At 39.6% G+C, this 18,854-nt stretch overlaps 5 protein-coding genes across 5 annotated transcripts; all 5 read right to left on the bottom strand.

Moving 5' to 3' along the window:
• Positions 1 to 357: 357 nt before the first annotated feature.
• Positions 358 to 1,922, bottom strand: LOC128712368 (uncharacterized). The gene is made up of 2 exons (XM_053807263.1): positions 1,806 to 1,922; positions 358 to 1,734 (listed from the first exon to the last, which is right to left on the bottom strand). The coding sequence occupies exons 1-2, from the start codon at positions 1,920 to 1,922 to the stop codon at positions 358 to 360; spliced, it is 1,494 nt and encodes a 497-aa protein (XP_053663238.1).
• A 4,752-nt stretch (positions 1,923 to 6,674) lies between these two features.
• LOC128712367 (uncharacterized) lies at positions 6,675 to 8,393 on the bottom strand. The gene is made up of 2 exons (XM_053807262.1): positions 8,046 to 8,393; positions 6,675 to 7,985 (listed from the first exon to the last, which is right to left on the bottom strand). The coding sequence occupies exons 1-2, from the start codon at positions 8,391 to 8,393 to the stop codon at positions 6,675 to 6,677; spliced, it is 1,659 nt and encodes a 552-aa protein (XP_053663237.1).
• A 1,148-nt stretch (positions 8,394 to 9,541) lies between these two features.
• Positions 9,542 to 11,040, bottom strand: LOC128712366 (uncharacterized). Its single transcript, XM_053807261.1, has 2 exons — positions 10,924 to 11,040; positions 9,542 to 10,852 (listed from the first exon to the last, which is right to left on the bottom strand). The coding sequence occupies exons 1-2, from the start codon at positions 11,038 to 11,040 to the stop codon at positions 9,542 to 9,544; spliced, it is 1,428 nt and encodes a 475-aa protein (XP_053663236.1).
• A 1,680-nt stretch (positions 11,041 to 12,720) lies between these two features.
• On the bottom strand, positions 12,721 to 14,532 carry LOC128712365 (uncharacterized). The gene is made up of 4 exons (XM_053807259.1): positions 14,505 to 14,532; positions 14,379 to 14,462; positions 14,103 to 14,269; positions 12,721 to 14,031 (listed from the first exon to the last, which is right to left on the bottom strand). Exons 1-4 carry the CDS (start codon positions 14,530 to 14,532, stop codon positions 12,721 to 12,723), a joined length of 1,590 nt encoding a protein of 529 aa, XP_053663234.1.
• Positions 14,533 to 15,899: 1,367 nt separating this feature from the next.
• On the bottom strand, positions 15,900 to 17,398 carry LOC128712364 (uncharacterized). Its single transcript, XM_053807258.1, has 2 exons — positions 17,282 to 17,398; positions 15,900 to 17,210 (listed from the first exon to the last, which is right to left on the bottom strand). Exons 1-2 carry the CDS (start codon positions 17,396 to 17,398, stop codon positions 15,900 to 15,902), a joined length of 1,428 nt encoding a protein of 475 aa, XP_053663233.1.
• Between the last annotated feature and the right edge of the window lie 1,456 nt (positions 17,399 to 18,854).

Genomic DNA, 18,854 nt, shown 5'->3' with positions numbered 1-18,854 from the left:
ACCACCAAGACTTATTAGTTATAACACAACGAGAAATGTCTGACGAATGACTATGTCTGACATGGAATATCTATTTGAAATAGAATTCGTTGTAAAATTCCCGGCGGACGCAGGACTGACTTTTTATCTGCAGGTAAATAAAAAAATAAAGAAGGGTAGAAAGGAGTGTCCCAGAAATCTTGAGGTTGTTGGGCCGTTATAAAAAATGCGATCCTCAAAGCCATCATTTTCCATGTTGGTAGATTTTTCCATGGACGAACAACGTCTAACTATTTGTAAGATAACCTCTTTGGTGTATATACCGTAGAATTTGTGTATGTCCTGGATTATTCTTGTGTTGCCCTGTAACCGGGCCAACTAGCTAGTATTAGAAAATCGAATGAAATACATAACAAGCTGGAGATGCCATGGAGAGTCACCGATTAATTTTGGCTTCGATAATCCGTCTACTTCGTTATGAATAATTGTTTCCATTACGAAAGATACAACACTCAGTAAGTTTCCGCACGCATAAGCATACCACACCAATGTAAGATCTCCCACTTTCACAACTCGATCGACAAAAGTGTCGTGATTATAGTGAAAAATTGGTTGTGACTTGTTGTTATAGTGATAATCATAGATACCTGATTCACGAATTGCATGAAAATGAAACCTAAACACTTCTCGTAAACGTGGCGAAACATAGTATAACAGCTGCCATTCAAAAAATTTTGTATCAGCGTAACGGTAGTTTTCATGTCTAAAGTGCATCGAGTCTTCGACATAAAATGTATGGCATATGCTCTTAACTTTTGAAGCCATCACCATTGATCGTTGTTCGTTATCTCGGCCCATTTCAAAAATACATGTCCTACCTGCACCAATAGTAGTGTCATTAGGATACGTCGTAAAATTAAGATCTCGTGCCTCGTCGCCATAGCTAAACAGGCATCGTTCCTGTATCTCCGCCAGGGTGTTGATCTCAGGATGATAGCGCGCGAATGACATAAAGGAGATCACAAGCGATTGGTAGGACGATATGAGCACTATTCCCATTAGACAGAATACAGTGATGATTCGATTCTCGAATGATCCTCCATATGCTCTTGACGGACCAGCGAGGGAAATCATGAACAGCTCAAGAACTATCTCCACAACATGTCGTCTTCCGAGTAGATCTCCAAATAACGCTAGGCTAATAGCCATTGTAAGAATCAGTATTAAGTATGTGATCCATGTGTACATGTCGAAAGGATCGATCAGTATCGACACGATTGACTTGGGCTTGGCTCGAGGAACGTTGACTGCCAAGAATGTGTTTCCAACACCAAGTACTATTAGAGAAGTGGCTGTAGGATAGCTACCGAAAAATGGGGTAAAACCTAATCTAAATTTAAAGGAATACTTTACGACAGCAGTGGCGTTTACGTTCCTGGCGACTAACTCCAGGAAGTACTCATCGAATGTCATTGAATTGCGCCAGTAATCCACTATGTGCAGTTCCAACTCATACCCATAAAAATCACACATCTCGTCCGGTACTAGGAGGTTACGAGGATCGATCGTAATCGTTTGGTTAGAGAAACGATTCCAGTGATAGATTTCCATCGTGTTGTCTAGATCGTAAACCACTTCGTAACCTTTCCGAAAAGCTTCTGCAATGGTTGAATTCGGATGTTTGTGAAATTCTTCATACTTCCACTTCGGATAGAAGAATATCGTTCGAATGTTGTTTTCAACATAATGTGCATCCTGAAAAAAACGAGTAGATACTTTGTGTGTCGATGGATGCAGTTGTTCCGAAAAGATGCAAATGTTCTTACCACGTAATCCACTATATTACTAACGGGTATGAAATTGCAGAAGTAGCTATCGTCAGCAATTCTATAATATAAACTTGCTTGGTCTGATATAGTTGTGGTGTAGGTCGGATAGTTCATGAAGGCCGGGAATATTGCTTCGAAAAGACTTTCATTGCTAAGTCGTAATACTGCGAGATTTGGGAAATGTTCAACTGGACACAATTGTCGATGAAGCTCGAGTAATGTCTCCACGTAGAAGCTTGTATTGTACTGAGGAAGAGGATCTAAAGAACAGACTGACACTTGTACCAACACTGATTGAAGCAGAAGGAAAACAAGACTAAAATGAGTTGAACTCCTTTTCAACATTTTTGTGCTGTCCAACCCAAACTGCAGCATAACATGCGCTGAATTTTACCTTTTAGTTCAAAATCATGCGGTCATCGGGAGTTCTTTTTATAAAGCTATCATATCGCTGTTAATCTTACGCTCTCAAGTTAATATTAATTCGTATGTGTTTATATCAGGAATGTCTATAAAATGAATAAACATTACAAGATTACATATTCAATGTTCGTAAAAGTTTAAAAAATTCGTTAATTTAGCATAGCAGCCTGCGTGTTCGAGTTTTGTATTCAAAAGTTTGAACGCTATATGTATTATAAAATATGAATGTCACAAAATGCGTTGCAATGAGTACATGCAATTCAATATCTCAAATAGAAAATTTAAAATTCCAATCCCACCATACGAACATGAATAAAAAAAAAGATGATTTTTCTAATTATGGGTAATATAAAAAAGAAATGATAATTTTTAAAAGTAGTAGATTCTGTTATTCAACTACAAAACAACCTTCAATACCAACCATGACCGATGTCTTTTCATTTCAAGGGCCTTAAGCGTCCTTGGATCTCATCGGCTTTATTGTTTCAAACGCAGCAGTAAGGGGAATCTTTTCCTGATTTCGAATAATCATTTCATCTATAAGATTTATTTTCATTATTTTATTCTACACATGAATCTGCAATATGGTTTGAATGCAACTACAGTTTACGGAAACATTTTAGCCAGCATTGGATGAGATGGACCGTTTTCCACGCAGAGCTACAGCAAAGTGTTGAAGAACCGCTCCCGGCACGCAACAAATGCTTTGTCGAGCACTTAACTGGACGCTCACCAACACCCTTAACCTTCAAGTGGTAAATGTCTATGGACTTCTTATTACACACAATTTAATTTCGAATTCGAATGTTTCGAAACTCGTTATGAATGACTGTTTCCGTCACAAAACATACTACACTCAGTAAGGTTCCGCACGCATAAGCATACCACAGCAATGTAAGATCTCCTACAGTGACAACGCGATCAACAAAAGTGTCTTGATTATAGTGCCAGTCGGGTTGTGATTTGTTGTTATAGTAATAATCATAGATGCCTGATTCGAAAATCGCATCAATATAGAACTTAAATGTTTGTCTGAGCTCGGCAAGCATAAGATAACATATTTGGTACTCGAAAAATTTCGTATCGGCGTAACGATAGTTTTCATGTCTGAATCGTAAGTAGTCTTCGCCGTAATGTGTATGCTTCTCATAATCTGCGTGTGATGCTATCATCATGGTTCGTTGTTCGTTATCTATTCCGTATTCAAATGTACATGGATTACCCAAACCGGGACGATTATCTGAATCATATGTCCTGAATTTAAAGAATTGTGCTTCCTCCCCTTCCTGAAAAATGCACCGTTCTTGTATCTCCGCCAGGGTGTTAATCTCGGGAGGATAGCGTGCGAATGACATGAAGGAGATCACAAGCGATTGGTAGGACGATACGAGCACTATCCCCATTAGACAGAACACAGTGATGATTCGATTCTCGAATGATCCTCCATATGTTCTAGAAGGGCCCGCAAGGGAAATCATGATCAGCTCAAGGACTATCTCATAGAAACGGCGCCTCCCGAGAAGTTCTCCAAACAAGGCGAGGGTAAAGGCCATTGTAAGAATCAGTATGAAGTATGTGATCCATGTGTACATGTCGAAAGGATCGATCAGTATCGACATGATTGACTTGGGCTTGGCCCGAGGCACCATTATTGCCAAGTATGAAGTTCCCGCACCAGGTATCATTATAGGAACATACACATCTCTTATGTCTATTAGAGGACCGATCGCAATACGTTTTGAATTTTGATCCGTTAATACAGCAGTGGCGTTTATCTTTCTGCAGATCTGCTCTAAGAAGTATGCGTCGAATGTCATTGCTTTGCTATAGAAATCCAACGAATAATATTCTATCTCGAAACCATGCAAATCACGAATCTCGTCCGGTACTAGAAGGTTGCGAGGATCGATCGTAATCGTTTGATTATAGAAACGATTCCAGTGATAGATTTCCAAGGTATTATCTAGATCGTAAACTACCTCGTAACCTTTCCGAAATGCTTCTGCAATGGTTGAATTCGGATGTTTGTGAAATTCTTCATACTTCCACTTCGGATAGAAGAATATCGTTCGAATGTTGTTTTCAACATTATGTGCATCCTGAAAAAAACGAGTAGATATTTTGTGTGTCGATTGATGCTAATGTTTTGAACAGATGCAAATGTTCTTACCTCGAAATCCACTATATTACTAACGGGTATGAAATTGCAGAAGTTGCTGTCGTCAGCAATTCTATAATATAACCTTGCTTGGTCTGATATAATTTTTGTATACGCCTGATCACTCATGATGAGGGGTAATATTACTTCGAAGAGACTTTCATTGCTGAGTCGTAACACTACGAGATTTTTAAATTCTTCAACTGGACACAATTGTCGATGAAGCTCGAGTAATGTCTCCACGTAGAAGCTTGTATTGAACTGAGGAAGAGGATCCAAAGAACAAACTGACACTTGTACCAACACTGATTGAATCAGAAGAAATACGACACTGAACAGCGTTGTGTGGAGGCTGATCATTGTTGAACCGTGTTGGGCGCACTGAATAAGGAATAATGTGCAACGGTAATGATTGTAGAACTTTGTGAAAGGACATTTCATTAGCTAATTTAATTTTCATCGGTTATGTACGCTTTTAAGTTAATAGTGTTTGATGAGTTTTAGTGAGGCCTTTGGCTGCTGCGTGCGTAGAACTTTATAGTTTTATTACGCTCTACATTCTAAAACGTACCTGTGCCTTTCTGAGTGCTATCGATGGACCGATGGACATTTTAATGCAATTAGCACATTTTGAAGGAAATTCACCTTCATCTATGATGAGATGCATTTGAAAAAGGATCAATGAAAGTATTTCTCCAGATCCTGGCATACGCTGATAACATAGACATCATTGGTTTACGACTCTCCTGCGTAGCGGATGATTGCCAAAGGATTGATTAACGAAGCAAAAACTAAGTTGGTATCACCAGCGGCCCTGCTAACACATCCTAGCTTACGCAGGGTTGACGTGCAAATAGGTGAGCATTCTTGCGAAGTTGTCCAAAACTTCACCTATCTTGGGTCAAAAGTCAGCACCGACAATAACATTGATGTCGAAATACGCTCCAAAGTGCTGCCAGCCAGTATTTCTGCAGTCTGAGGAAACTTTTCCACTCAAAACACCTGTCGTGACGAACGAAGCTGGGACCATATAGAACTTATATAGTTCCAGTACACACATACGGCTCTAAGACATGGGCTTTGTACAAAACTGAAGATACCCGCTTGGTCACGTTCGAGAGGAAGATGCTCAGAAGCATTTTTGGACCCGTATGTGTGGAAGGACACCCGCAACAACGACGAGCTCTTTGAGCTGTACGGAAAACTCGCTGTCGTACAGTGGATTAGACTCGCGAGACTCCGGTGGACTGGTGACGTCATGAGAATGACACCGGACGACCCAGCCCGTAAAGTTCTTTTGGATCGTCTATATGGACAGAGGAGGAGGCGTGATGGTTTTTCTCAGTCACTTATCTATTAGTTTTGGTTATGTTTTCTTGAATATGATTGTTACACTCAATGAGAGTAATTAACTAAGAATGCTTTACAAATATTTTTGCTGTTCTAAAATATTTTAGCTTTCGAAAAGATTACTCCCTACAGGCACGATTCACAAAAACGCTAGAGATTTTTTCTGAACTCTTTATTTAGTTCTTTTGTTTTCAATGGATAGCATGCGAGTTTGTGTATATGTCTCTTTGCGGACTACGCATATTGATAATGCTAAAATTGAAGAATTTCTCAAGGATCCACAACCGGCACATCCGTCCGTTGTTCGGCCACCAACCGATCACTCACTTTCACATCTCACCTATGGGCCATACCCTATACTATGGCAGATCATGCAAACACTGCGATAGGGGCGCTCCGTAGCTCCTTTCCAGCGTACCTCCTGAAGTGTTACTAAGTGTAGTGTTTATAGTCCCAAATTAGGTTGTGATTTGTTGTTGTAGTAATGATCATAGATACCTGATTCACGAATTGTATGAAAGTGAAACATAATACAATAGCTGCCATTCGAAGAACTTTGTATCAGCGTAACGGTAGTTTTCATGTCTAAAGCGCATCGAGTCTTCCATATAAAATGTATGCAGTAGGTGCAGTGCAGCAGTAAGGGGAATCTTTTCCTGATTTCGAATAATCATTTCATCTATAAGTGTTTTTTGATTATTTTATTCTACACATGAATCTGCAATATGGCTTGAATGCAACTACAGTTTACGGAAACATTTTAGCCAGCATTGCATGAGATGGACCGTTTTCCACGCAGAGCTACAGCAAAGTGTTGAAGAACCGCTCCCGGCACGCAACCAATGCTTTGTCGAGCACTTAACTGGACGCTCACCAACACCCTTAACCTTCAAGTGGTAAATGTCTATGGACCCTGACTTCTTATTACACACAATTTAATTTCGAATTCGAATGTTTCGAAACTCGTTATGAATAACTGTTTCCGTCACAAAACATACTACACTCAGTAAGGTTCCGCACGCATAAGCATACCACAGCAATGTAAGATCTCCTACAGTGACAACGCGATCAACAAAAGTGTCTTGATTATAGTGCCAGTCGGGTTGTGATTTGTTGTTATAGTAATAATCATAGATGCCTGATTCGAAAATCGCATCAATATAGAATTTAAATGTTTGTCTGAGCTCGGCAAGCATAAGATAACATATTTGATACTCGAAAAATTTCGTATCGGCGTAACGATAGTTTTCATGTCTGAATCGTAAGAAGTCTTCGCCGTAATGTGTATGCTTCTCATAACTCATGTGTGATGCTATCATCATGCTGCGTTGTTCGTTATCCCTTCCGTATTCAAATACACATGGATTACCCAAACCGGGACGGTTATTAGAATCAAATGTCTTGAAATTAAAGAATTGTGCTTCCTCCCCTTCCTTAAAAATGCACCGTTCTTGTATCTCCGCCAGGGTGTTGATCTCGGGAGGATAGCGCGCGAATGACATAAAGGAGATCACAAGCGATTGGTAGGACGATACGAGCACTATCCCCATTAGACAGAACACAGTGATGATGCGATTCTCGAATGATCCTCCATATGTTCTAGAAGGGCCCGCAAGAGAAATCATGATCAGCTCAAGGACTATCTCATAGAAACGGCGCCTCCCGAGAAGTTCTCCAAACAAGGCGAGGGTAATGGCCAAAGTAAGAATCAGTATGAAGTATGTGATCCATGTGTACAAGTCGAAAGGATCGATCAGTATCGACATGATTGACTTGGGCTTGGCCCGAGGCACCATTATTGCTAAGTATGATGTTCCCGCACCAGGTATTATAAAAGGAACGTACGCATTTCTTATTCCTACCAGTGGAGCGATCGCCATACGTTTTGAATTTTGATCCGTTAATACAACAGTGGCGTTTATCTTTCTGCAAATCTGCTCAATGAAGTACATGTCGAATGTCATTGATTTGCGCAAAAAATCCGACAAATAAAGTTCTAACTCAAAACCATGCAAATTACGAATCTCGTCCGGTACTAGGAGGTTGCGAGGATCGATCGTAATCGTTTGATTATAGAAACGATTCCAGTGATAGATTTCCAAGGTATTATCTAGATCGTAAACCACCTCGTAACCTTTCCGAAAAGCTTCGGCAATGGTTGAATTCGGATGTTTGTGAAATTCTTCATACTTCCATTTAGGGTAGAAGAATATCGTTCGAATGTTCTCTTCCACATAATGTGCACCCTGAAAACAAGAAAGGATACAGTCTTTAATTGTTTTCTTGCAATGATGGAATATCTTTACCTCGAAATCCATTAAATTATTAACGGGTATGAAATTACATTCATTTTCATTGCTTGCGTGGTCATAATATAACACTGCCTGGTCTGACATAGTTTTGGTGTAAGACGGATCGCTCATGAAGGCCGGAAATATTGTTTCGAAGAGACTTTCATTGCTGAGTCGTAACACTACGAGATTTTTAAATTGTTCAACTGGACACAATTGTCGATGAAGCTCGAAGAACGTCTCCACGTAGAAGCTTGTATTGAACTGAGGAAGAGGATCCAAAGAACAAACTGACACTTGTACCAACACTGATTGAATCAGAATAAATACGACACTGAACAGCGATGTGTAGAGGCTGATCATTGTTGAACCGTGTTGGGCGCACTGAATAAGGAATAATGTGCAACGGTAATGGTTGTAGAACTTTGTGAAAGGACATTTCATTAGCTAATTTAATTTTCATCGGTTGTGTAACGCTCTGTCACGTTCTGTCAAAAGTTAGTAATTTCATAATGAGTTTGAAAGAGACGCTTGGCTGTTGCGTGCAGGTAGCTTAAATGGTTTTATTACTCATTACATTTTAAAATGTATCAGTAACTTTTGTAGTGCTTTCATAATAACGATTTTATTGCAGTAAGTCCATGTTGGTTTTATGTAATACATGATACATTTGAAAATTTGATGAATTAGAGTGTTTCCAATCACTTAGCAGTAAATTTTGATTATGATTTATTGAATAGAATCGAATAGAATTGTTTTGCCATTTTTCTTTCATTAAGACAGGCACATAAAAGGCACTCAAACTCTTTTGATGTTCTATGGAAAACATCTAGCACGATTCTGCCACGGCGTTGTATGAGGTAAACTGAAACATTCACGTCATTACGGGGTTTTCCTGGGAGAGCTGTAGCAAAATTGTGCGTTTGTAATAATAATATCAACTGGCTTATTTTCAAAACCCTTGGAAACCAGATATTAAAATATATTGAGAAAGTAAGCAATTTCAAATCAATCGGGGCACAGTGTTCCGATATTTTCTGGATATCGATTTGCAACATGACGTTAAGAGAAAAAGGGATTTGCACTTGTTCATTGAACATGCATCCGCTCTAGGTTAAAAACTAGGAACGAATAGAAGGGGAGTTGATTTATTTTCTACTGCCTAAACCTTCAAAAAACATGATTAAGAACTGTATTCATTGCGAAAGGTACTACACTCAACAAAGTGCCCCACACCTAAGTATATCAAAATGATCCAATAATCGCGGTGGCAACGTCCGCATTTATTCCAAAACAGTCTTCGTCCCGGTTCCTCCCCAAGTTTCGATTTCGAACTAAAGTCTCTGTTTCTCCTCACACTGCGTAGGACTCTGATCCTCCAGTATGACATCTGTCAAAATTCAAATCGATTCAAATCCGCCACAACCAGTACTGAAGATAGATACCTGATTCGCCTAAACCTATCGAATGGAATACATAACAAGCTGGAGATGCAATAGAGAATCACCAATTTATTTTGGCTTCGATAATCCGTCTACTTCGTTATGAATAATTGTTTCCATTACGAAAGATACAACACTCAGTAAGTTACCGCACGCATAAGCATACCACAGCAATGTAAGATCTCCCACTTTCACAACTCGCTCGACAAAAGTGTCGTGATTATAGTGCCAGTCGGGTTGTGATTTGTTGTTATAGTAATGATTATAGATACCTGATTCACGAATTGCATGAAAGTGGAACCTTAATATTTTTCGTAAACGTGGCGAAACATAGTACAACATCTGCCATTCGAAGAACTTTGTATCAGCGTAACGGTAGTTTTCATGTCTAAAGCGCATCGCGTCTTCCATATAAAATGTATGCATTTTGTTCTCAGTTTTTGAACCTATCAGCATGGTTCTTTGTTCGTTATCTATGCCCACTTCTAACATACAAGTCTTACCAAACCCAGGATTGGATCCATTAGGATACGTTGTCAAATTCAAGTCTCGTGCCTGTTTGTTTTCGCTAAACCGACATTGTTCATATATCTCCGCCAGGGTGTTGATCTCGGGATGATAGCGCGCGAATGACATAAAGGAGATCACAAGCGACTGGTAGGACGATACGAGCACTATTCCCATTAGACAGAACACAGTGATGATGCGATTCTCGAATGATCCTCCATATGCTCTTGACGGACCAGCGAGGGAAATCATGAACAGCTCAAGAACTATCTCCACAACATGTCGTCTTCCGAGCAGATCGCCAAATAACGCTAGGCTAATAGCCATTGTAAGAACTAGTATTAAGTATGTGATCCATGTGTACAAGTCGAAAGGATCGATCAGTATCGACACGATTGACTTGGGCTTGGCTCGAGGAACGCTGACTGCCAAGAATGTGTTTCCAACACCAAGTACTATTAGAGAAGAGGCCGTAGGATAGCTACCAAAAAATGGGGTAAAACCTAATCTAAATTTAAAGGAATACTTTACGACAGCAGTGGCGTTTACGTTCCTGGCGACTAACTCCAGGAAGTACTCATCGAATGTCATTGAATTGCGCCAGTAATCCACTATGTGCAGTTCCAACTCATACCCATAAAAATCACACATCTCGTCCGGTACTAGGAGGTTACGAGGATCGATCGTAATCGTTTGGTTAGAGAAACGATTCCAGTGATAGATCTCTATCGTGTTGTCTAGATCGTAAACCACCTCGTAACCATTCCGAAAAGCTTGTGCAATGGTTGAATTCGGATGTTTGTGAAATTCTTCATACTTCCACTTCGGATAGAAGAATATCGTTCGAATGTTGTGTTCAACATTATGTGCATCCTGAAAAAAACGAGTAGATACTTTTTGTGTCGATTGATGCTGTTTTTCCGAAGAAATAAGAATGTTCTTACCTCGAAATCCACTATATTACTAACGGGTATGAAATTGCAGAAGTAGCTGCTATCAGCAATTAAAAAGTATAGACTTTCATGGTCTGTTATAAGTTTGGTGTAGGTCGGATCGTTCATGAAGACCGGGAATATTGCCTCGAAAAGACTTTCATTGCTAAGTCGTAATACTGCGAGATATTTAAATTGTTCAACTGGACACAATTGTCGATGAAGCTCGAGTAATGTCTCCACGTAGAAGCTTGTATTGTACTGAGGAAGAGGACCTAAAGTACATACTGACACTTGTACCAACACTGATTGAAGCAGAAGAATTGCGACACTGAACAGAGTTGTACGATCTTTGCACATTGTCGTACCATACTAGACGCACTGAAGAAGAACAAAGCAATGTTTATGGAAAACCTCGCTGTTACAGTGATGATTTCTTCATATCTGATCTTATCGCTGATAGTGTTTGGCATTTTAGTTATTGTCTATTCATGAGTTTGGTTCATATGATGATTGTCTTTAGAATGCATACCCTTTATCTTTCGAGCATACCCTCGAATTGCGCTAGAAATCCTTTGATTGATCGGTATTCGTGTTATGATCTTATGTGATATGAGGATTGAAAATGTTTAATATTTAGTAAATACGACCTTTTCTTAGCAATGTCAGACGAGTTTTGTTATCCTAATATGTTGTGATGTGATCTTAACCATGACACCATAGGTCTTGAGAATCCTAGCCTGTAGAGCTTGACGAGTAAAATAGTGTTTGGCATACTATCGAAGGTGGCTTAAGATATCCATGTGAATGGCATATACCTGGAGGCCAGCGTCTATGGTTTTAAGACAAATACCTACAGATTGAGCTAGATTGTTCGTTGTTGATCATCTGTGGACAAAACCATGCTGATTCCAGTTTATTAAATTGCATGCAGAGGCAACAACTGGCTCATCGACAAGAGGCTCAAACAAAAAGACACGAACGCATAGAGTCGATAAAGCACGGTAGTAGGTGGCCTCCATTCTTCCAAGAGGCTTTAAGTATGCCAGACCATAACAATTCTTTGAATATCTTTGCCAATACTGAAGCTATCAATGTAGCGCACTTTTAGAGGATCGTTACCAGAATACAGTCAGCGCCCTGGGTGTTGGAGGGCTTAAGACGACCGAACATATTTATTTGCTATTCACAAAGTAAAGAATGGATCCATCTCCACACAACACACGATGTTTGAAAATTGACTAAATGTGAATTGGAATATCCATGGTAAAATGGTTTACATTACACAAGGAGATCATAGTCAAGCGTCAGTTGAACGCAAAATGGACTTGTAGTATATTTGCCAAAACATTAACTTCTTGATTGGGCAGGGTTCGGGACCAATCAACCACCAAGACTTATTAGTTATAACACAACGAGAAATGTCTGACGAATGATTATGTCTGACATGGAATATCTATTTGAAATAGAATTCGTTGTAAAATTCCCGGCGGACGCAGGACTGACTTTTTATCTGCAGGTAAATAAAAAAATAAAGAAGGGCAGAAAGGAGTGTCCCAGAAATCTTGAGGTTGTTGTGCCGTTTTAAAAAATGCGATCCTCAAAGTAATCATTTTTCATGTTGGTAGATTTTTCCATGGACGAACAACGTCTAACTATTTGTAAGATAACCTCTTTGGTGTATATACCGTAGAATTTGTGTATGTCCTGGATTATTCTTGTGTTGCCCTGTAACCGGGCCAACTAGCTAGTATTAGAAAATCGAATGAAATACATAACAAGCTGGAGATGCAATAGAGAGTCACCGATTTATTTTGGGTTCGATAATCCATCTACCTCTTTATGAATAATTGTTTCCATTACGAAAGATACAACACTCAGTAAGTTTCCGCACGCATAAGCATACCACACCAATGTAAGATCTCCTACTTTCACAACTCGATCGACAAAAGTGTCGTGATTATAGTGAAAAATTGGTTGTGATTTGTTGTTATAGTGATAATCATAGATACCTGATTCACGAATTGCATGAAAATGAAACCTAAACACTTCTCGTAAACATGGCGAAACATAGTATAACAGCTGCCATTCAAAAAATTTTGTATCAGCGTAACGGTAGTGTTCTTGTCTAAAGCGCATCGAGTCTTCCATATAAAATGTATGCCTTATGTTCTCAACTTTTGAAGCTATCACCATGGTTCTTTGTTCGTTATCTCGCCCAACTTCGAAATTACACATCTTACCTGCACCAATAGTCGTGTCATTAGGATACGTCGTAAAATTAAAATCTCGTGCCTCGTCGTCATAGCTAAACAGGCATCGTTCCTGTATTTCCGCCAGGGTGTTGATCTCGGGATGATAGCGCGCGAATGACATAAAGGAGATCACAAGCGATTGGTAGGACGATACGAGCACTATTCCCATTAGACAGAATACAGTGATGATGCGATTCTCGAATGATCCTCCATATGCTCTTGACGGACCAGCGAGGGAAATCATGAACAGCTCAAGAACTATCTCCACAACATGTCGTCTTCCGAGAAGATCGCCAAGTAACGCTAGGGTAATAGCCATTGTAAGAATCAGTATTAAGTATGTGATCCATGTGTACAAGTCGAAAGGATCGATCAGTATCGACACGATTGACTTGGGCTTGGCTCGAGGAACGCTGACTGCCAAGAATGTGCTACCAACACCAAGTACTGTCAGAGAAATGTGTGGAAAACTCCTGTACAATATTGCTGCAAATCCTATTTTGAATGTAAAGGTACTCATCACGACAGCAGTGGCGTTTATCTTCCTGGCGACTAACTCCAGGAAGTACTCGTCGAATGTCATTGAATTGCGCAAGAAATCCATTGCAAGCAGCCCCAACTCATAGCCGTGCAAATCACGAATCTCGTCCGGTACTAAAAGGTTGCGAGGATCGATCGTAATCGTTTGGTTAGAGAAACGATTCCAGTGATAGATTTCCAAGGTATTATCTAGATCGTAAACCACCTCGTAACCTTTCCGAAAAGCTTGTGCAATGGTTGAATTCGGATGTTTGTGAAATTCTTCATACTTCCACTTCGGATAGAAGAATATCGTTCGAATGTTGTTTTCAACATTATGTGCATCCTGAAAAAAACGAGTAGATACTTTGTGTGTCGATTGATGCTGTTTTTCCGAACAGATGCAAATGTTCTTACCACGAAATCCACTATATTACTAACGGGTATGAAATTGCAGTAGAAGCTATCGTCAGCAATTCTATAATATAAACTTGCTTGGTCTGATATAGTTGTGGTGTAGGTCGGATCGTTCATGAAGACCGGGAATATTGCCTCGAAAAGACTTTCATTGCTAAGTCGCAATACTGCGAGATTTGGGAAATGTTCAACTGGACACAATTGTCGATGAAGCTCGAGTAATGTCTCCACGTAGAAGCTTGTATTGTACTGAGGAAGAGGACCTAAAGTACATACTGACACTTGTACCAACACTGATTGAAGCAGAAGAATTGCGACACTGAACAGAGTTGTTCGATCTTTGCACATTGTCGTACCATACTAGATGCACTGAAGAAGAACAAAGCAATGTTTATGGAATACCTCGCTGTTGTAGTGATGATTTCTTCATGTCTGATCTTATCGCTGATAGTGTTTGGCATTTTAGTTATTGTCTATTCATGAGTTTGGTTCCTATAATGGTTGTCTTTAGAATGCATACCCTTTATCTTTCGAGCATACCCTCGAATTGCGCTAGAAATCCTTTGATTGATCGGTATTCGTGTTATGATCTTATGTGATATGAGGATTGAAAATGTTTAATATTTAGTAAATACGATCTTTTCTTAGCAATGTCAGACGAGTTTTGTTATCCTAATATGTTGTGATGTGATCTTAACCATGACACCATAGGTCTTGAGAATCCTAGCCTGTAGAGCTTGACGAGTAAAATAGTGTTTGGCATACTATCGAAGGTGTCATAAGATATCCATGTGAATGGCATATACCTGGAGGCCAGCGTCTATGGTTTTAAGACAAATACCTACAGATTGAGCTAGATTGTTCGTTGTTGATCATCTGTGGACAAAACCATGCTGATTCCAGTTTATTAAATTGCATGCAGAGGCAACAACTGGCTCATCGACAAGAGGCTCAAACAAAAAGACACGAACGCATAGAGTCGATAAAGCACGGTAGTAGGTGGCCTCCATTCTTCCAAGAGGCTTTAAGTATGCCAGACCATAACAATTCTTTGAATATCTTTGCCAATACTGAAGCTATCAATGTAGGGCACTTTTAGAGGATCGTTACCAGAATACAGTCAGCGCCCTGGGTGTTGGAGGGCTTAAGACGACCGAACATATTTATTTGCCATTCACAAAGTAAAGAATGGATCCATCTCCACACAACACACGATGTAAGAAAATTGACTAAATGTGAATTGGAATATCCATGGTAAAATGGTTTACATTACACATGGAGATCATAGTCAAGCGTCAGTTGAATGCAAAATGGACTTGTAGTATATTTGCCAAAACATTAACTTCTTGATTGGGCAGGGTTCGGGACCAATCAACCACCAAGACATATAAGTTATAACACAACGAGAAATGTCTGACGAATGACTATGTCTGACATGGAATATCTATTTGAAATAGAATTCGTTGTAAAATTCCCGGCGGACGCAGGACTGACTTTTTATCTGCAGGTAAATAAAAAAATAAAGAAGGGCAGAAAGGAGTGTCCCAGAAATCTTGAGGTTGTTGTGCCGTTATAAAAAATCCGATCCTCAAAGTAATCATTTTTCATGTTGGTAGATTTTTCCATGGACGAACAACGTCTAACTATTTGTAAGATAACCTCTTTGGTGTATATACCGTAGAATTTGTGTATGTCCTGGATTATTCTTGTGTTGCCCTGTAACCGGGCCAACTAGCTAGTATTAGAAAATCGAATGAAATACATAACAAGCTGGAGATGCAATAGAGAGTCACCGATTTATTTTGGGTTCGATAATCCATCTACCTCTTTATGAATAATTGTTTCCATTACGAAAGATACAACACTCAGTAAGTTTCCGCACGCATAGGCATACCACAGCAATGTAAGATCTCCCATTTTCACAACTCGCTCGACAAAAGTGTCGTGATTATAGTGAAAAATTGGTTGTGACTTGTTGTTATAGTGATAATCATAGATACCTGATTCACGAATTGCATGAAAATGAAACCTAAACACTTCTCGTAAACGTGGCGAAACATAGTACAACATCTGCCATTCGAAGAACTTTGTATCAGCGTAACGGTAGTTTTCATGTCTAAAGCGCATCGAGTCTTCGACATAAAATGTATGCCTTATGCTCTCAATTTTTGAAGCTATCACCATTGATCGTTGTTCGTTATCTCGGCCCATTTCAAAAATACATGTCCTACCTGCACCAATAGTCGTGTCATTAGGATACGTCGTAAAATTAAGATCTCGTGCCTCGTCGCCATAGCTAAACAGGCATCGTTCCTGTATCTCCGCCAGGGTGTTGATCTCAGGATGATAGCGCGCGAATGACATAAAGGAGATCACAAGCGATTGGTAGGACGATATGAGCACTATTCCCATTAGACAGAATACAGTGATGATGCGATTCTCGAATGATCCTCCATATGCTCTTGACGGACCAGCGAGGGAAATCATGAACAGCTCAAGAACTATCTCCACAACATGTCGTCTTCCGAGCAGATCGCCAAATAACGCTAGGCTAATAGCCATTGTAAGAACTAGTATTAAGTATGTGATCCATGTGTACAAGTCGAAAGGATCGATCAGTATCGATACGATTGACTTGGGCTTGGCTCGAGGAACGACGACTGCCAAGAATGTGTTTCCAACACCAAGTACAGTCAGAGAAATTTTCGGATAATACCTGTAAACTAATGCTGAAAATCCTATTTTGAATGTAAAGGTACTCATCACGACAGCAGTGGCGTTTATCTTTCTGGAGACTAACTCCAGAAAGTACTCGTCGAATGTCATTGAATTGCGCAAGTAATCCATTGCAAACAACCCCAACTCATAGCCGTGCAAATCACGAATCTCGTCCGGTACTAGAAGGTTGCGAGGATCGATCGTAATCGTTTGGTTAGAGAAACGATTCCAGTGATAGATTTCCAAGGTATTATCTAGATCATAAACCACCTCGTAACCTTTCCGAAAAGCTTCGGCAATGGTTGAATTCGGATGTTTGTGAAATTCTTCATACTTCCACTTCGGATAGAAGAATATCGTTCGAATGTTGTTTTCAACATTATGTGCATCCTGAAAAAAACGAGTAGATACTTTGTGTGTCGATTAATGCTGTTTTTCCGAACAGATGCAAATGTTCTTACCACGAAATCCACTATATTACTAACGGGTATGAAATTGCAGAAGTAGCTATCGTCAGCAATTCTATAATATAAACTTGCTTGGTCTGATATAGTTGTGGTGTAGGTCGGATCGTTCATGAAGGCCGGGAATATTGCCTCGAAAAGACTTTCATTGCTAAGTCGTAATACTGCGAGATTTGGGAAATGTTCAACTGGACACAATTGTCGATGAAGCTCGAGTAATGTCTCCACGTAGAAGCTTGTATTGTACTGAGGAAGAGGACCTAAAGTACATACTGACACTTGTACCAACACTGATTGAATCAGAAGAATTGCGACACTGAACAGAGTTGTACGATCTTTGTACATTGTCGTACCATACTAGACGCACTGAAGAAGGACAGAGCAATGTTTATGGAATACCTCGCTGTTGTAGTGATGATTTCTTCATGTCTGATCTTATCGCTGATAGTGTTTGGCATTTTAGTTATTGTCTATTCATGAGTTTGGTTCATATGATGATTGTCTTTAGAATGCATACCCTTTATCTTTCGAGCATACCCTCGAATTGCGCTAGAAATCCTTTGATTGATCGGTATTCGTGTCATAAGATAAGATCATAATGTGATATGAGGATTGAAAATGTTTAATATTTAGTAAATACGATCTTTTCTTAGCAATGTCAGACGAGTTTTGTTATCCTAATATGTTGTGATGTGATCTTAACCATGACACCATAGGTCTTGAGAATCCTAGCCTGTAGAGCTTGACGAGTAAAATAGTGTTTGGCATACTATCGAAGGTGGCTTAAGATATCCATGTGAATGGCATATACCTGGAGGCCAGCGTCTATGGTTTTAAGACAAATACCTACAGATTGAACTAGATTGTTCGTTGTTGATCATCTGTGGACAAAACCATGCTGATTCCAGTTTATTAAATTGCATGCAGAGGCAACAACTGGCTCATCGACAAGAGGCTCAAACAATAAGACACGAACGCATAGAGTCGATAAAGCACAGTAGTAGGTAGCTTCCATTCTTCCAAGAGGCTTTAAGTATGCCAGACCATAACAATTCTTTGAATATCTTTGCCAATACTGAAGCTATCAATGTAGCGCACTTTTAGAGGATCGTTACCAGAATACAGTCAGCGCCCTGGGTGTTGGAGGGCTTAAGACGACCGAACATATTTATTTGCCATTCACAAAGTAAAGAATGGATCCATCTCCACACAACACACGATGTTTGAAAATTGACTAAATGTGAATTGGAATATCCATGGTAAAATGGTTTACATTACACATGGAGATCATAGTCAAGCGTCAGTTGAATGCAAAATGGACTTGTAGTATATTTGCCAAAACATTAACTTCTTGATTGGGCAGGGTTCGGGACCAATCAACCACCAAGACTTATTAGTTATAACACAACGAGAAATGTCTGACGAATGACTATGTCTGACATGGAATATCTATTTGAAATAGAATTCGTTGTAAAATTCCCGGCGGACGCAGGACTGACTTTTTATCTACAGGTAAATAAAAAAATAAAGAAGGACAGAAAGGAGTGTCCCAGAAATCTTGAGGTTGTTG

The sequence above is a fragment of the Anopheles marshallii genome, chromosome 3 (genome assembly GCF_943734725.1).
Source record: "Anopheles marshallii chromosome 3, idAnoMarsDA_429_01, whole genome shotgun sequence".
NCBI classification, from domain to species: domain Eukaryota; kingdom Metazoa; phylum Arthropoda; class Insecta; order Diptera; family Culicidae; genus Anopheles; species Anopheles marshallii.
Note: the sequence above shows the minus strand (reverse complement) of the source record. Positions and strands in the feature narration are given on the sequence as shown.